Source organism: Oncorhynchus nerka, linkage group LG7 (assembly GCF_034236695.1).
Source record: "Oncorhynchus nerka isolate Pitt River linkage group LG7, Oner_Uvic_2.0, whole genome shotgun sequence".
Taxonomy (NCBI): domain Eukaryota; kingdom Metazoa; phylum Chordata; class Actinopteri; order Salmoniformes; family Salmonidae; genus Oncorhynchus; species Oncorhynchus nerka.
The window spans coordinates 58,577,586-58,596,663 of record NC_088402.1 but is presented as its reverse complement, the minus strand read 5'-3'; the positions used below and the strand labels follow the sequence as shown (position 1 = coordinate 58,596,663).

The 19,078-nt window shown below is 45.3% G+C and overlaps 1 protein-coding gene across 1 annotated transcript in view; it reads right to left on the bottom strand.

Moving 5' to 3' along the window:
- The window catches only part of LOC115132061 (agrin), a 291,320-nt gene that overhangs the window by 141,177 nt on the left and 131,065 nt on the right, over positions 1–19,078 (bottom strand). Inside the window, 1 exon segment of the mRNA XM_029664281.2 lies at positions 9,692–9,730. Within this exon segment, the coding sequence (XP_029520141.2) occupies positions 9,692–9,730 (39 nt within the window).

The following is a 19,078-nucleotide window of genomic DNA, read 5'->3' as shown; positions in this document are numbered from 1 at the left end:
TGTATGGGATGATAATAAATAATATTATGGCTGCTACAAGTTAGCCAGTCTTGGCTGTTGCCGAGGTGCCTTGGCTGCGTCTCTCTCTCGCCTCTCCGTCTGCTCGCTCCCATCTGATCACACACCCGCCTCTCCGCAGCTGCAGCAACAGAGTGCCAACCTCTTTTCCTTGCGCAGCCGTGCTCAGGTAAAAAAAAAACACGTAATAAAAGAAATGCATGGATTTATAATATCCGAATATCCACCTAAAATTAATGATAGTATTTGAAGAGTGAAATTATTTCAAACCCACATCCCTAACACAGTCGCGCGTGCGCGCACTCACACAAACACCCAAAGAGGCCATCTTCACAACAGCTGCCCACCCTCACCCGTCAACTGTAAACACTCTCGTACACAGACTCTATAACTACCTACAACAGCCCCCCCCAAAAAAATCTCCCTTCGAACTCTCCACCTTTTCCCAGCTGCTCCTCTCTGCTCTCTTCCACTGACACCGACAGTCGCTGCTATCATTATGCATCTGGATGCGAGGTTCTCCGGGAGTCGCATGGACGCACTGGCATACAAAACAGCCCCTATTTGTTCCATTTCAATTAAACAATCCAAGGTATATCATTAAAAGGAAAAAAATGTGCGAAAAACATTACATAAAAAAAAAACAGGTGTGAAGAAAGAAAAGTAGAAAGAACCCCCCACACCCACCCACCATATCTCCTCTGTCCCTCAAAACATCTTTGCTCTCGTATTTTCTCTCCCCCTCTCCTATTCTCTTGCTCTCTTATTTCCTCTCTTTCCCCATGTCTCTCGTTTCCTTCCTTGTGATAGGAAGCCTTCTAGCACCTTAAAACTCATTAAAACCAAGGCAGACGCAGTAGTATCAGCATGCAATATGTTCCACGCACAAGCTATTTGAAAGGGAATCAGTGTTGTTGTTTTTTTCCCCATAGTGAAAGTAGAGAAGACATACAGGCAGGCATGCTGAAACACATACATCAGAATCCCCCAGAGGGACAGTGTGTAGGCCTATGTGGGTCTGCGGGTGTGTCTCCATTGTCACAGAGCCGGCCGGTGTAAATGGTGTCAGCGACACGTTGGCTGAGAGCCTTGCATGTTGTAATTGTGTGCAGTGGTGCGGGGAACATATATCAAACAAGCCAATGAAAGGAGGAAGTGGTTGGGTTGACTATACACATTAGATGTATTGACCACAAATGGTGTTTGTGTGTGATGTATGTTCGTCAGTTGCAATGTATACACACACCTCAACTCATATATAAACTTGACATACAGGAACCACAGAAGAAGATGCCACAGGCTGGCTTCGCTTGGTAAACAATCTCTTTCCTCAGTGTGTGTGAGAGTGCGTGTCTCTGGGTTACTACTCAGACTAGGATGGGCAGTCTGCATTTTGGGATTAGGGGAGAGATTTATGGTTTCCTGGAGTCTGGATGCCTCACACTCTCCATCATCCATGTACTGCTACAGGCTCCTCTGAGAGACCATTTGAATACAACTGCCAGGCTGTTTGGCCTTAGTGTAGCAGTGCACTGGTCTGTCTCCCTCCCTCTCTCTCACACACACATTAACACACACTGGTGCGAGGCCCTCTGACTGAGAGATGTGTGTGTGCGTCCGTCTTTTACTGGTGTGGTAAATATCAAAGTACACACAGCACTCTTCAGGTTAGACAGAGGTGGAAAGTCTAAGGTTGACAAGCCTTTAAACTCCCAACTGATCACAATAAAAGGCAAACTTATCCAATACAAATGCACTTATTCGCATGTAATAAAAAGTCTACGCACTCGTCCGAAGAGCAGATTGGAACAGATGCCATGTAAAATGCTTCAGTAGGTGCAATTTTCTATAAAGAAAACATTGACTGGGGAAGACCCTAATTTTGTAACGTGATATATTTACTACTTGTTAAAAAGTAAATGGCGAGAGCGGTAAGCCATGTCTATTTCCTCACATAACGAGTCACAATTAAACGATAGTAAAAACCTGTCCATCACTCCCCCCCGCCCCAGCTTAAGTCTAACAATGAGTCACTCAATTAATTCATTGAATAATTCACTGAGTTAATGAGTGTAAATGAACGACATGCCGATTCAATGGGACAGAACAGCCCCTCTCTGAACCAAACGCAAAGAACATAAGAGTCATTTATAGAAATATGAACCGTTTCACGCACTAATTGCAATGGTTAAAGGACGATGATGGGGACATCGAACCCGCGCGTGCCACAATCCATCGGTCTACTATTAGATTATTGGGAGTAAAATCGGCTCCCTTGAATGGCCAATTCATTAATTAGCTAGAAGAAATGAATCCCGAACCTACATTTCTCACCAATGTATCCCCCTATTCAAAGATAGCATGCAGTCGACTTATCACATCCCTCTTTTCTTTCCAAGGTTGTAGTTATGAGAAATAACAACACTAGAAGAGAGATGTCTTATCTGCCATGGATTTAGAGTTTTCCTAAAGATGAAAAGCCTAATCTATCAAGACTAGAGGGCGACCGATTATGATTTTTCCGCGCCGCTACCGATACCGATTATTGGAGGTCCAAAAAAAAGTCGATACTGATTAATCGCCCAGTTTTTTAGTTTTTTTTTGTAATAATGACAATTACAACAATACTGAATTAACACTTATTTTAACTTAATATTATACATCGATAAAATTAATTTAGCCTCAAATAAATAATGAAACATGGCCAATTTGGTTTAAATAATGCACAAACAAAGTGTTGAGAAGTGCAATATGTGCCATGTAAGAAAGCTAACATTTACGTTCCTTGCTCAGAACATGAGAACATATGAAAGCTGGTGGTTCCTTTTAACATGAGTCTTCAATATTCCCAGGTAAGAACTTTTAGGTTGTAGTTATTATAGGAATTATAGGACTATTTCTCTCTATACCATTTGTATTTCATTAACCTTTGACTATTGGATGTTCTTATAGGCACTTTAGTATTGCCAGTGTATTAGTATAGCTTCCGTCCCTCTCCTCGCTCCTACCTGGGCTCGAACCAGGAACACATCGTCAACAGCCACCCTCGAAGCAGCGTTACCCATGCAGAGCAAGGGGAACAACTACTCCAAGTCTCAGAGCGAGTGACGTTTGAAACGCTATTAGCGCACACCCCGCTAACTAGCCAGCCATTTCACATCGGTTACACCAGCCTAATCTCGGGAGTTAATAGGCTTGAAGTCATAAACAGCGCAATGCTTGAAGCATTGCGAAGAGCTGCTGGCAAAATGCACTAAAGTGCTGATTGAATGAATGCTTACGAGTCTGCTGGTGCCTGCCATCGCTCAGTCAGACTGCTCTATCAAATCATAGACTTAATCATAACATAATAACACACAGAAATACGAGCCTTAGGTCATTAATATGTTCGAATCCAGAAACTATCATCTCGAAAACAAGACGTTTATTCTTTCAGTGAAATACGGAACCATTCTGTATTTTATCTAACGGGTGGCATCCATAAGTCTAAATATTCCTGTTACATTGCACAACCTTCAATGTTATGTCATAATTACGTAAAATTCTGGCAAATTAGGCGGCCCAAACTGTTGCATATACACTGACTCTGCGTGCAATGAACGCAAGAGAAGTGACAAAATTTCACTTGGTTAATATTGCCTGCTAACCTGGATTTCTTTTAGCTAAATATGCAGGTTTAAAAATATATACTTCTGTGTATTGATTTTAAGAAAGGCATTGATGTTTATGGTTTGGTACACATTGGAGCAACGACAGTCCTTTTTCATGAATATGCACCGCATCGATTATATGCAACACAGGACACGCTAGATAAACTAGTAATATCATCAACCATGTGTAGTTAACTAGTGATTATGATTGATTGATTGTTTTTTATAAGATAAGTTTAATGCTAGCTAGCAACTTACCTTGGCTTACTGCATTCGCGTAACAGGCAGGCTCCTCGTGGAGTGCAATGTAATCAGGTGGTTAGAGCGTTGGACTAGTTAACTGTAAGGTTGCAAGATTGAATCCCCGAGCTGACAAGGTCAAAATCTGTCGTTCTGCCCCTGAACAAGGCAGTTAACCCACCGTTCCAAGGCCGTCATTGAAAATAAGAATGTGTTCTTAACTGACTTGCCTAGTTAAATAAAGATTAAATAAATAAATAAATGAATAAAATGTAAATAAAATCGGCCAAATCAGTGTCCAAAAATACCGATTTCCGATTGTTATGAAAACTTGAAATCGCCCCTAATTAATCGGCCATTCCGATTAATCGGTCAACCTCTAATCAAGACTCTACAGAATGCTCGCAGATATACACTGAACAAAAATATAAACGCAACATGTAAAGTGTTGGCCCTATGCTTCAATAAAAAAATTGCAGAAACGTTCCATACGCACAAAAAGCTTCTTTCTCTCACGTTTTCCATCCCTTTTAGTGAGCATTTCTCTTTTGCTAAGATAATCCATCTACCTGACAGGTGTGACATATCAAGAAGCTGATTAAACAGCATGATCATTACACAGGTGCACCTTGTGCTCGGGATAATAAAAACCCACTTTAAAATGTGCAGTTTTGTTACACAACACAATGCCACAGATGTCTCAAGTTTTGACGGAGCGTACAATGCTGACTGCAGGAATGTCTACCAGAGCTGTTGCCAGGGAATTGAATGCGGGGGGGGCTGCTGAGGAGTATTTCTGTCTGTAATAAAACTATTTTGCACTGAAAAACCCATTCTGATTGGCTGGGCCTGGCTCCCCTGTGAGTGGGCCTGACTGCCAAGTGGGTGGGTCTATACTCCAAGGCCCACACACGGCTGCACCAGTCATGTGAAATCCATAGATTAGGGCCTAATGAATTAATTTCAATTGACTGGTTTTCTTTACATAAACTGTAGCTCAGTAAAATGTTTGAAATTGTTGCATGTTGCGTTTATATATTTGTTCAGTATAGTTCCAATTATGAAGGGGCCTTAACGAGTACAATAATAGTTCTACATAACTACGAATAAGTAGTACATAGAGTGGACAGTCGTAAAATCTTCCGTTACTAATCTGATTGGGAATGGGTCGACTTTGTGCCATATGAACTGTACGATAGGTCAAGAGACACCTGAGAAGCATAGCCTACTGCTGTTCATTTGGACATTTCTATTGTGGATAATAGCTTCCTGTATTTCAAACTTCAGCTATGATAGGGATATCAGGGTTAGCCTAGCTGTCTGTTGTCCAGAGATCCAACCCCATCACTGTCAGGAGTTAATCTGCCCACTGTCTTGACATGCTACAACACCTCCATACACTGACTGTTCGTGGTGGTTTCGCAAGGGCAAGGCAAGCTTGAGCGGGCCGATATTTCTGGGCATGTCAAAACGCCCCAGCCGTCAGCATTAACAATTACTCTGGCCAAGGAATCAGGAACAAATCAACTCAGCGGTCAATCCCTGCCAGTCTACGCGTGTTCCCTTTGACCCACATATTTTCCCGGCTCTCCTTTCTCCGCGCACAGATCAATACTCGGCGGCGCATCACACCTCTGCTCATTGAGGCTGTATGGGAGCCTTGTCAGACAGTCTGACGAGTGCAGACAGGCGGAATGTCAAAATGCACCCAATTTGTTTCTCCTGGTTGCCGCTTCCCGCCGAGCTCTGCGTGTGTACGGCGAGATGCTTACGCAAGCATCTGCTGACTCCACAAAAGTACAGAGGAGAGGCATACTTTCCGGGGGAGAGAAGTACAGAGTGCAGGTTTGGGTTTAGATGCGTCTGTATACTTTTGGAGGGCAACAAATCTTGCCCTGATGATGTCAAGGCAAATAAACACGAGACTAGAGCTAGCCTGCACTGCTGCTTCTCGTCGAGGGCTAGGAATGACAGGCCAATCTCATTTCTCACAGAGCAAAATGCCAATCCGTGAGAGAGAGGAGCGTTTACAGTCCTGGTACCTTTGATATCTTGATATGAGCCCATCCTCAGCCCCACCTTCCCCCAAAAAAAGATTCGGTAGATTTTTTTGATTTAATTAAGATAAGCGACGAGTCATAATGAATTCTGCCTCTTTTTCTGAGTGAGGCGTACTGTAAAGAACATAGGGAAAGCGTCGACTGAATAAATTACAGCCAGTTTGGATGAATGTAGCTGTGCCATCATCGTATCATCTACCATGGTACCATTACATCATAACAGTACATGACCCATGCATTATTGCAGCAGGGTCATGATGTCATATCTATGGGAGAAGGCAATTAGCTAACTCATTGGAAAGAAAAAACAGACATGGGGGTGGGATGGGATCAGTTATTTTTGCTGTGTAGAGTTTGTTGTGTAGAGTTTGTGGAGAGTGTGGGGGGTAGAGTCTTTGAAAGCTGCTGCAGAGAAAGTTTTGGCACATCTTTTAAGAGGAAGAAGTGTTCTGGGAAGTGTGTAAGTAAGCCCACAAGCACTTTCCCGTTCGTCGCAGAAACCCTCCCAGTCCTAGATCAAATCACTTTTCAATTCAAACATCTATTATGTCTGCTGGTACGGAGTATCCTCCGGGGGACACTTTCTGTGACAAACGCCAGATTGAAGGATTCACAGCCGGTGTATTCATTACAGCCAGGAGAGGAGGTGTGGGAGACAGCTAGCTACCACGGAGACAAACCCGACTGGAGGTAGCTCAGGTTTCCCATTTGGATCCTTGTTTTTGTCTTCGTGGCCCAATTTAGCCCAGATTTAACCATGTCTGTTCACCTACGGCTGTGAGTAAAGCTCTCTCACTCACCTGTTAGTTATCACTTAACTTGAGAGTACAATTGACTCTACTTAAATCTGACTGACAGGAGTGTCAAAACGAATTCCAGGACTGAACCAACTGGTTCTCTACCTGTTGGAGTCACACTGGCTCCTCGGGATTGATACACACACTATCACATAGAAAAGGACAATTCCACGTTAACAGAACGATGCTTGGACTCCGATTTTTGCAAAGTTTAACAAACCATGCAACTCTATGCACAAGGCCAAAGTTGAACAATTTCCACATAACATTTGACAAAAACACATTTACTTGAAGAATAGTTCAGATGCTAAATTTGGTACAGTAACACAATAACGGCACAAACGGTCATTCGGTTACCAAACTTTACATCTGCACTGTTCTTCCAGTTAAGATCAATACCATATAATAGCCATTATAGCAATCGGACTGTGAAAGAGGAAACTTACATTATGCTTAACGTGTAAATATTGCTATGACCAGAGGCAGAGAACCAGAGAAGTGTGTGTGTATACAATATGCAAATTGCTCTCATCATTAACATTAAACTGACAACCTTGGCTAGCAAAAGGCCGCTGGCTCAATGCAATAGAACTGACCCCTCACCAAAGTCCAACCCGTGTGGTTCTGCCTTGAACAACGGACTGAGACTTTGCTCTCTTGTTGCTGGGCAAAATGCTGTCACAACGGTCGTATTATTGTCTGGAGATGACAGGCAATAATGACTGTGGACTGAGTGCAGAGACTGGCACTTTAAGCCGCAGCAGAGAGACTAATTAGAGGGTGCTTTGTGACTTTGTCACTTTTCGGCTGGTGATTAGCACTCATTTATTGGGTGGAATCTGCCGTCTAATTGTAGGTGGTGCAAGCCACAAATACTGTGCAAGTGCTCTCGACTCGTGCTGCAAAGACAGCAGATCATCAGTGTCTCCCTATAGGCTTTCTAGATCTGCTCACCCCCTAAAAAAAAAACACTTCTCTCCATCTCTTCTCGCTAACAAGAATAAATCATCTGCCCAAAAACAAGTTCAGAGACTAAGAGGATATTTTAAAAGTCTGCAGATTCTTTAGTATATCTCTCTGATTTTGGTTAATTAAGTATGTGGAAGTGTGTCCTTGGAACTGAGGACAAGTTCAGTAGAATAGCCCTCCTTTGTAGAACAGATTTGACTAATGGAGGCGCTGTATAAGAGCCTTGGTAGGCTACCACCATGTCCCCACAGCACAACATTCAGCTAGTCGTAGGAGAGGGGCTAGTGTATTTGGGCCATCTCTAATTGGCCCACTAATCTCACCAGCAACTAAATGATCCGCAGAAGCGTTGTCCCTCAGGGCTAACTGGAGACTGCAGATGTCTACTGCTGCTCTTCTATGTTTGGATCAAAAAAACAATGCTGTTCTGCTGACTGAGAGCCTACAGGACTATTGGAAATGTAATTATGGGCCCGCAGCAGAGCCTTTTAAACGCTTGACTAGTGCAGAAACAAACGTCCTTCAGACAAGCCAAAACTTGAATACGTGGGAAATGGGCACCACTGCGATCGATAAAAGCCACCATTTTTGGAGGGAAAATGGAGAGATGTACTGTATTGCTTCGCTGACTGCACTCAGTTTCTCACCGGCACGTACTTGACTTGGCTCGGTGACTCTATTTATTTCAACAACAACAACCAAAAAACGGAGAATCTCCACTCGTCACGAGCGCAAATCATTTATTGAAGCAATCTCATGTCATTAAAAAGTAAACAAATATCTGCGGCGGATCGTGATGCCGTGTGATTGGACCTTTGGAGCACCTCACTTCGATTAAAGGAGTTGAAAAATAAAACCAGAGATGTCTCTCTCCTCTCCCCAGGTGTTAAGGTGAGGGTGAAGTTGAGAAATGCTCCAATCAAGCTCAATTGCTCGGCAGGTGCAGACCACGGACACCCATTTCGCATTGACAAAAGCCATTGTCGTGACTCGGCGAGGCCATCATATTCATCGTCTAAAGCCACTCTAAATGGATACATTTGAACACAACAGCGCCCTTTCTCAAAAACAGCTTTTGCAAATGTGCTGACCTATGAAGAGAGTGATTGAGCAATTATCGGACAGAGTCGTTGAGCCCCCAGAGGTGCCTTTTGTTCACAGCTTTAGTAGATAGGGGCTCAGATCATTATCAGCATTCTGCCTGTTGTTTTTCTTACAACCTTTGGCTTGGTAGCCCCCCCCCCCCCCCCCACACACACACACACTGTGAGGATAAGGCTACACCTCCCAGCGATACCAGGAGTACACCTCAACTGTCTGTCTGTCTGTCTGTCTGTCTGTCTGTCAGAAATCTGGGGGCTACCAAACAGTGCTTCACGTGTTTGCTGCCATCATAAATATTCATGACCGAGCCAGAAACCAGCTGTTTCCTTCCAATTAAAGAGTGTAGAGATCCACCATTTGCCAATAAATTGTTGCTGTTTAATTAATGACTCTCGTCGCTCGCCCGCCAAACAACTGAAACAATAGCCCTGCACAGAGTACAGAGATTGCCATCTGTGGAATTAGGCCCGGAAAGCATGGTGGATAACAAGGCTGGGCATAGTGGAAAAACTGGAGCCTCCGTGTATCCTTGGCCAACATCTAGGGGGTGTGAGGAGTGACGTATTGAATGGGGAAGGAGGGAAGATTACTAGTATTACTGAATCATGAGGCTGGAGATGCAGTAGTCTGGTAGAAGCTACTGCACAGCTGTGACTGGGCTTAAAGGAGATGAGAACAATCAAGTCATCATCAATGGCCATAAGGTGGAGGTGGTGATGCAAACTAAAAGCATCAGGACTCAGAGAGGTGAAGAATACAGAGAGCAGCTCTGAGGTAATTATTTGTAGGGGAGCCAAAACTATGCAGTCAATCGGTGAAGGTGGGGTAGAGTGAGAATTGTCAGAGGACTTACCATCAGGAGGCTGGGCCGGCGTGAAGTGAACAGGTTTGTCTGGAGGAGATAAAAGAGAAAGAGTTAGAAATGGGTTTTTAGTTAAGGCGAGATTCAAGGACTTTCCCATGGGGTGAACCCCAGTAATTGAGTTGCTCCAGCAAAAAGCAGAGAAGAAGATTCTCCTCTGGCTTGGGTATATCAAACAGGCTCTAATAGAGTATCTGAGGGATGGAGAGGCTCAATAGAGCCAGCTCATCAGAATTAATAGATTTTCATGATAGACGTACAATTGTTGATGGATATTTACAATTTTAATGGTCCATTCAATTCGCAAACCATACCTGACACCTATGAAAGCATCCGATAATTGGTATTTTGTGAAAAACATACTCAGGTTTTGTTTCATTATTATCTTAGTTACCACTTTCATGGACTTTTTTTTTATACCTCAAATAAGCCTAATCGAATGAAATTTCCCTTAAAGAGGACTACACAGCAGATATAACTGATCCCATCCCAACCCCATGTCTGGTTTTTCTTTCCAATGAGTTAACTAATTGCCTTCACCCATAGATATGACATCATGACCCTGCTGCGGTAATGCATGGGTTATGTACTGTTATGATGTAATGGTACCATGGTAGATGATACGATGATGGCACAACTACATTACATCTATCACTGGTGTCCTATAGGAACATACAAAGAGGGCATTTCTAGAGCACAGACATGCATACGCGTACATACATACACCTCTAACGAAGGGGAGGTGATTTAATGGGGGTTTGGGCGCGACGCGGCACTGTTATAGAAAATAATGAGCTTCACTTTACACACAATGACTGGAACAGCAACAAAGTGGTCTACTTTAAACCAATGCGTGAAGCATCACCAACCACTGTAAGTAGACAAGCATGTGCTTGAATCTGTCAGTGCCGTAAATGCTCTTACATCACCTGACCATAGCAAAGCATCTAAGACCCCCAGTGTTCAGTGACAGCGACCTTTATCATCTGCACTCCCAACTCGCCTTTCCAAACCACTGAGCAGCCCGTGCTCGTGTCAGGCCAGCCCGCCGCACCTTTCCCCTGTGTAGGCTTGCATACCCGGTATAATGAGCAAGATAAAATCACATCACATCAATTACCCAGCTAACACATTTTCCGCCGGAGCTTCTCGCCTTCCCGGTCGTCCTCGCTCGGAGGCGTGAGGCGTCTCCGGCATCGCTCGCTACCTGACGACGGCATCCCAGTTAACGGTTGCCAGTGCAGAGTTTAAATTTAGGCTCACTTACAATTGCTTGTCAACAGCTGGGCTTGAGGGAGCCAGAGAGAGAGGATGGGGGGAGAGGCAGGAGGGAGGGAGGGACGCTGTGTTTGCAATGGTGAATAATGAAGTGTCTGTTGAACTGGTTTCCGAGGCAATCACGACAGTAACAGATTTCAATCCCAGGGACTTCAAAAACAACATGGCACAACAATAGCACAGACACACACATGTAGATAAACATGTACACACACACACACACACACACACATCTGCTCTCCTTTCCTAAAACGCAAACACACGCAGTATTTGCCATATGGTGTCTTGGAGCACATGACAGCAAATCAACAGAATCTCCTAAATGTTTACCAAATGTAAATGTCTCCATCTCGGTCATAATGAGAGGAGGAGATAAGGTCTCTACCACCATATCTTCCTTTCCCATCGCCGTCTGCTGTCCCTATACAACACAAACCTTTGTATGTGTACGCATGTGATTGAAGCATCCAGAACTGATTCCCGCTAGATCTAGAGCAGATCGACAAGGCTCTGCTCTGATGTGCGTGTTTGTGTATTAGGGTCTGTTGGGGTTTGTCTATGTGCATCAGTGTGTGGTGTGTATGTGTGTGTGCATGTTTCTCCTCTCTAGTAGGTGCATTACTCCCCCACAGAGTTCCAGGAACCAGGCCACAGTGTGAAGAGGTCAAGCTGTGTGGCCACGCTTCGCTCTGACCTGAGGTCTGTGTCCTCCCCTTTCTCTCGCTCCAGCTCCTCTCCAAACCAGTTTTCCATCCACACAGCAAGAGCTTTCCATGTTAATGGCGCTCCGTTCACTTCTCCCTCTCCAGTCTCTCGCTCTCTTTCTCTCTCTAGCTTGTGAGGTGGAGATGGAGTGCTCTCACTGAGTTTGTATTTAAATCTAATGGAATATGTCTGGATTAAATTGATTCAGTAACACGGAGGGGTTATGAATGAACTTCACTTTGGAACGCCCCCGTCGATGAGACAGAAGAGAGGGAGAGAGAGATAGAGGGGAGGGGGGGGGCATTTTCAGAATTCTAAAGTGGTGCATTTTGGTTATTTTATTCAAGATCTAATGCAGTGGCATCCTTAGCCCCCGGGACGTGTCTCGTACGTGATTGAAAATCCTCAGGCTGATAATAGCTTCGTGGCGGGCTAGCATGGCTCGGAATGAAGCCTTAAACAGACGGCAGACAGACAGACAGGCAGAGGCACACAGACAGATTAAAAGGGACATTCACAGGGATGCTTTGATGCCCGTATTCTATTTCAAGTGTATATTGTCACTTCCACGCAGAGTTCACAGCTTGAAGTTCACAACCATCAGTCATGGAAATAAAAGTGCTGAAAACATGTTGGCTCACCATTTAAAAAGAACATGGAGAACAAGCTATAAAAGGAGTTTTGGTGCACGTGCAACCGACTAGAGATATAGTGTCAAAAATATTACCCCAATATGTAACTTTATAGACTTTTCCGCCATTACTCCTATTTAGTCTCCGTAATGCTAATTCACGTGGGTACAATGAGGATTATACTCCAGACAGTTTTAAACACCTTCAAAGTGAAAAAAAAAATGGAGTGTTGATTAGGCTTGAACCTTCCGCACAGGCAACTCATCTGACACGGGACTCCAGTGCTGAGAAATACTGTGACACTGAATAAAGCAGTGCTATCGAACACATACTGATGTTCCTGTGGTGCCACACCTATGTGGGTGTCAGGACACAATCGGAACTCCAGTGATACTGGCGTGTTCCTATTCCCATCGCGAAGAACCAATTGACATTCATTGATTATAAAACTTTGAACTACTGAAAACAGTGTCATTCAGGCAAGACATAAACCAGTTATGTACAACTCTGAAGTGAGAGACAGATAGTCCCCAACTTACAGACAATATGTCACCCCCCCCAAAACACACTTATGAAATGGCAAGTCGCTGCGTCGAGCTTTGCTCTCCAAAAGGTCACTCTCGTGTTGCCTAATGGTAATGTTGCTGCTCATCTACCAGCGAGCCACCAGGCGAAGCACAGACAGAAGATTATGCACCATCGTGGCATTTTCTATTCAGGCCGATAACCGCTCAAAGTGGGGACGCTTTCCATGCCAAGAGCTTTTTCTATCGTCCAAGGGCATTTAATCTGGCTACTTTATCCCACAGTTCAAAGGAAATGCCAAGGCTTTGGGGGAGATAAAGGACTCAAAAGAAGGAAGCTGGGACTGTGCGTCGAGGGAAAGCTGACTTTTAACGTCTGAGATATCCCTCCACTTCATCCAGCCCCAGCCTTTCAGACAGCTCCGCCAGAGGTCAAGTGGACCAGTCTTTTCTCAGCAGACAGAGTAAAAGACCTGAGAGACTGTAAGGTGTTTAATAGTCTATGTAAACTAAGCGAAATCCTACCGACTCATAACTTTTCTCGTACCAAAAGCCATGCATGCATACTCTTCCGCACCCCCCCACCCCAAGTATACATACACATCTGGCAAACAAATGCACTCACATATAAAGCCTTCATACTCCTGACCATGACACACAAACACACATGGCTACAGGGTGACAGAGGGAGTACGTTGTATATGGGGTGCGTGCGTATGTGTGTGGTAGTACGATTGGTGGACGTACAGTTGTTGAGGAAGAGCAGCACGGCGAAGCCCAGCGTGGAGGTGGCCAGCAGGATGAGACATATGTTACAGGGGATCATAAAGTAGCGCACCACCAGGGACACCTTGTGTTGGTACATCCGGTCCCGCTCCGGGGGCGGCGTGGGGTAATGGCAGCTGGTCATGCTCCACTTCCAGAGTCCGTTCGCCCGGTGGGAAGGTACGGGTAACGGAGTGGGAGAAGATGAACCCAAAGAACCAAGGAATAAAAATGACACCAGAAACGAGGGAGGAGAGAATGATAGACTGGTTGGTAATGGTTGGTAGATTCAGCCCGGAATCCAGCTGTGTTCCGCCGTGGGGAGGGAGTCGCAGCTGCTTTCAGAAAGATGCGTCGAGGAGCTTTCAATGGTTTCCAGGCAACTCATTTTGGACAGTAATAACATCCATTGGTGGGAAGAGGACAGAAGGGTGTGGGCCTGCACTGCTATAGGCCACCAGCTGTCCACGCTACCTCCATTTTAATACAAGTACTGGAAAGGGGATGACAACAGATTTGTGTGTACGTATGTGGAGTGAGTATATGTACAATATGAAAGTGTAAATGTGTGTGTGTGAATGTGTCTCTGTTTGTGTGTGTGTGTGTGTGTGTGCACGTGCTAGATCAAAAGGTACCAAAGTTCCACAGTAACTCAACAGTAGTTACAGTAAGAAGCCTCCTTGATCTCTTTGCAGCACTGGTCCACTGTTGCAAAACACACTGGTCTCCTTATTGCCCCAGGAGCCCTCACAACACAAGCCAGGTTCCACCACACTACCACAGCATTCGTCAAGAGTAGCTGCTGGTGATTTGGCGGGGGAGCATCTTTCTCCAGCCTCCTGTGGCTGATAAACTGGGAGCTTGGGGCTAGAGCTCCGGCAGCTTTGGCGCTCTGAAGACATTCATTAGCCTCCTTTTCTTTTCCTTACAAAACGCTCCAAGGAAAACAACAACAACCGGCTCTTTGTTTTCACTTGGCTGCCCGCCGGCTTATTGTTCCTTATAGCTCTAGTCAGGACCGAAATAAAGGCAACAGCAACACGGCAATGCGACTGTCTTCTCCGAGCACGGAGCACGAAGCTTCCCCCGTCGCTGCGCACTTGTATCTAGCGTTAGCGTATTTAGCAGGGGGGCTAGTAAGCAGCTGGCCACCACTCGATTAACCATATGCTCTTAGGAGCGTGAAGGAAGTTCTTTTTTTCACCACCCACTTCCTCGGTTCAAAACACTGTGGCCCCCTTCCCCCTCGCCACTCGCATGTGGGGGCCACCCTTGGAGTCTGGAGAAAACAGGTCAGAAGAAGTAGAGAGGGGTGGAAAGTTGGAGAGGGGAACAATTTACGCCCCCGGCTCTGTACCTCAACATGAGTTGTCCTCCCCTCAGCTCTGTTCTGCCTGAGTCCGGCTATACAGAGAAGCGACAAACCTCAGCCCGACACACAGACTAAAGAAAACCCACAAAAGAAATGGAGAGAGGAGGGAAGAAAGAGGGGAGAAGTCTGTGCCAGATGAGAAATGAACAACAAGCCCTGAATACTTTTTATCTTTCTTTCCTCGTGTTGTCCACCCCTGATGGCATATTCATCCAAAAACAAATCGCAAGGGGGGTCTTGTTACCGCCCTCTGTCCGAGAGTGTCAAGTTGGTTTTCTCCTTTTCAAAAAAGCAGTTGCTTATTCACCCCTTCTTCATTGAGAGTAGAAGCTGCTCAGTTGCTCATTTCACTCTCTCTCTGGCTCAGTCTCCCTCTTTTTTTCTCCTTTTTCTCAAGAATCCACTCCTTCTGTCTGTTCCTGCTCCAGAGGCTACTCCCGGTTGCTTGTCCTGGGCTTGGCTGCGGATGATCTCCTTCGAGTTGCTCCTCCGAGGGACAGGCCCATTCACTGGCAGCCAAAACAACAACTTGGAGCTTTGCGTATTCACAGAGTATTCACAGCGCACACAATCCCCAGGCAGCAGGTAGTCCACTGTGTTAATTCACTCTGCTGCTCAGCCAGCCAAGCCCTAGTCAACGAGAGAGGGAGAGAGAGAGAGAGGTAGAGAGAGAGTAGCCAGCCAGCGAGCTGCAGATAGAGACAGCCAGAGCAGAGCAGGAGAGCGATAGAGTGAGAGAGGAAAGAGGAAGAACAGGCGAGCGTTGGCGCCTGACACTTCGTCCACCTCTTGCGTTTTACAACAGCGGCTGAGCGTGTTGTCTCCCGAGCACCGTCACTCTCCAGAGCAGCACTTCTCCCTGCCTGCCTCAACCCCAAGGAAAAGACAGCGCAGACAGGAGAGGAGAGGGGGAATGAGAGAGAGGAGCTGTCTCTAACAAAGAGGGGAGGGGGAGCAAGAGGGGGAGGGGGGAAGACAAGGGAAAATAAAAGCTTTTGGGAATACTTGGGTCATGTTGGGGTGGGAGGCAGCAACAGTGCAAGAAAAAACAAAAAAACAAAAGAGGGATTGGTCTCTTAAAAATGTCACCCACATCCTCGTTAAATCTGAATCAGAAAGAAAGCGACCCACTAAGGTCAGAATCAATCCTAAGGTTTTTAACACACACACACACACACACACACACACACACACACACACACACACACACACAAACAAATTTAATGAAGTGAAAGCAGAAAAATAAACCATGGGGGAATACAATCATGTACATTTAGGTCAATCAAATATTGTCCAATTTGCAAACGCTAATTTGGCCAATACACTTCCAATCTACTGGCAACATGCTTCTGTAAAACCTCATTCTATATGCTACACATAAATAAGCCCATATTCAATTAAAATCATATTCAAACGGGGGATGTTTGTGTTCCACGCTCACTTTCATGACACCGTGCCACATGTTTGTCCCCCCTTCCCCCCCGTGTCAAATAAGAGAAGAATAACTCAAATAAATATTTTTATATTCAGCAGGGCTGGCGACTGATCTGAGGAGAACAAATATGTACCTAATCCATAGCATGTAATTTTATGCGCTTTTTAAAAAGAAATATCTTTTTTCTCTGCGATACTTATAATGAGGTCAAAATTGTGGGGCGGTCACGGCTTGTTTTAAAACCCACCATACATCAGCATCTACTTACACCAACACAATGACAAGTGATCATCCGAGCAGGGCAGATGCAAGGCGGTACATATCATCTCAAGTTTTTATGTCCTTTTACTCTCCATCTCGCTGTGTCTTTTCCCCCACCCTCTGCCCCACATGAACGCACACACACACACGTACGCACGCGCACACACGACGACACATTAAAGAATACACACACACGTACGCACGCGCACACACGACGACACATTAAAGAATACACACACACGTACGCACGCGCACACACGACGACACATTAAAGAATACACACACACGTACGCACGCGCACACACGACGACACATTAAAGAATACACACACGACGACACATTAAAGAATACACACACACGTACGCACGCGCACACACGACGACACATTAAAGAATACACACACACGTACGCACGCGCACACACGACGACACATTAAAGAATACACACACACGTACGCACGCGCACACACGACGACACATTAAAGAATACACACACACGTACGCACGCGCACACACGACGACACATTAAAGAATACACACACGGCGACACATTAAAGAATACACACACGACGACACATTAAAGAATACACACACGGTGATGCATAAAGTAGCTTCATTTATACAGAAAACACACGAGGAAACAATCCCATTGTGTCTTTCAGACACACCTACAAACATACACTAACCCTTCACACCTCTCAAACACACATAGAAAGTACACATCTCTTTCAGTCTCTCTCTGACACACACACTCATACACGTACGTACACACACTCGCACACACACACACACAGGATGGGGATCTGCTCTGGTTAACCATCGCAAGTCATTTATCTCTTTGGACACGGTCTTGTCCCTGTCTTGTTTGGCCCCGTGGGGACCCCTTGCTCTGTAGTCTGGAGGTAAACTCCCAGAGAACACAAGGTCACCCAGGTCTCAGTCACCCTGGAGGGGGCAGGCAGTGTTCAACCACCAGCTGCAGCCTGCATCCCAGGGCTCAGCTATGCCCTCACAGAACAACATGATACCCTAGCCAGGTAAGTTACTCCAGCCCAGACGTCTGCTTAAGCCTGTCTCTCAGGACATGGTAAGCAAAAGCAACAATCTCATTATCTTCCTACAGTGACCTAAAGTACCTAAACCATACAGAATCCATTCAATAGAGGGCGCCACCGAGCTGCTGCTCTTCTGATCCACTCACTGTAGTGCCAACATGACCCAAATAGAATCCTCTGTTCACATCAAAGCTCGTCTCTGATCCATTTTTAATGCGCTGATATCGCGAAAGGTTAACATCTCTCTCAGAGTGCTTTGAAATGCCAATTTCCATAAAGCAGCCAAAAGAGTTGGACTGACTCCCTCTTTAACATGATGACGGTCCAACCAAAAGAAGTTAGCATGCAGTTTGTGTTATGTCTCTGTATTCTCGGTGGGTTGCACCGTTTGCATGGGTGACTGGTGACAAAAAGAATGTGGGATCAGATGTGAGAGCAGTCGAGCACATGTCCTGGTCGTCCAGACGACCAACGTCTCGAGCTAATTGATCAAAGGCCGTATGAAAAAGCTGTACGCCAAACTGAATAACAACTTAGATTATGGTAAAATGGGGGTTAGGGACATTTGTGTTTAATGTTTTAGTGTGCAGTGTACAGTTGTGACACGTAGACAGGGTGTCTGCAATGTGACATGAATTGAAGATGAGAAATAAGTTGTCCATAATAACCCAAAAGGAAGCAGGGAAGAGGAAAGTGGAGTGATGAGACATGTTTGAGCTAAATTGAGATAAAAATTGCCATGTGAATCCAGCCGTGCTGTCAAACCCATGGAGAGACGCCCAGACGTTCTGCCCTATACAGTTCCACTAGCAGGTGGGCCAATTGTCTTGCTTCAGGATTACCTCCAATCACCATAAATTACAGCGTTCTGGTTTCCAGCAGATTCCCAGACTTCCCAGTCAACAGGGTGTCTAAGCTGCCGTCCACAAATCCGGATAGAGGGTGAGATTGGATATTGATAGGGAATGGGGTGCAAGGGGGGGGCAAGCCAGAACCAGGGGCCCTGGCAGCTGTGCATGTCTAATGTCATTATCCTTCATTGGGTTTAGGAGTGGCAGAGAAATAGAGAACAAAACAGACAGATCAGTTCTGAAGACAGGATGGTGTTGTTACGCTTGGGGCTAGTGATCAACTGTGTGATCTAAGTGGGAGCGGGGATGTACCAATGTTCCAAAGCAGGGTGGTCTCTTCTTAACAACATGACTCACGCCATGACACACACACAGGACAATGAGTGACGTCGTCGTTCCTTCAGTTGAGCTCAACGAGCGTGATCTCAGCCCACTCCCATTGCAGAAGAAACTGGCGCTGATCCGGGATAAACTTTGCTTTTGTTTAACAGCCATTCTTGT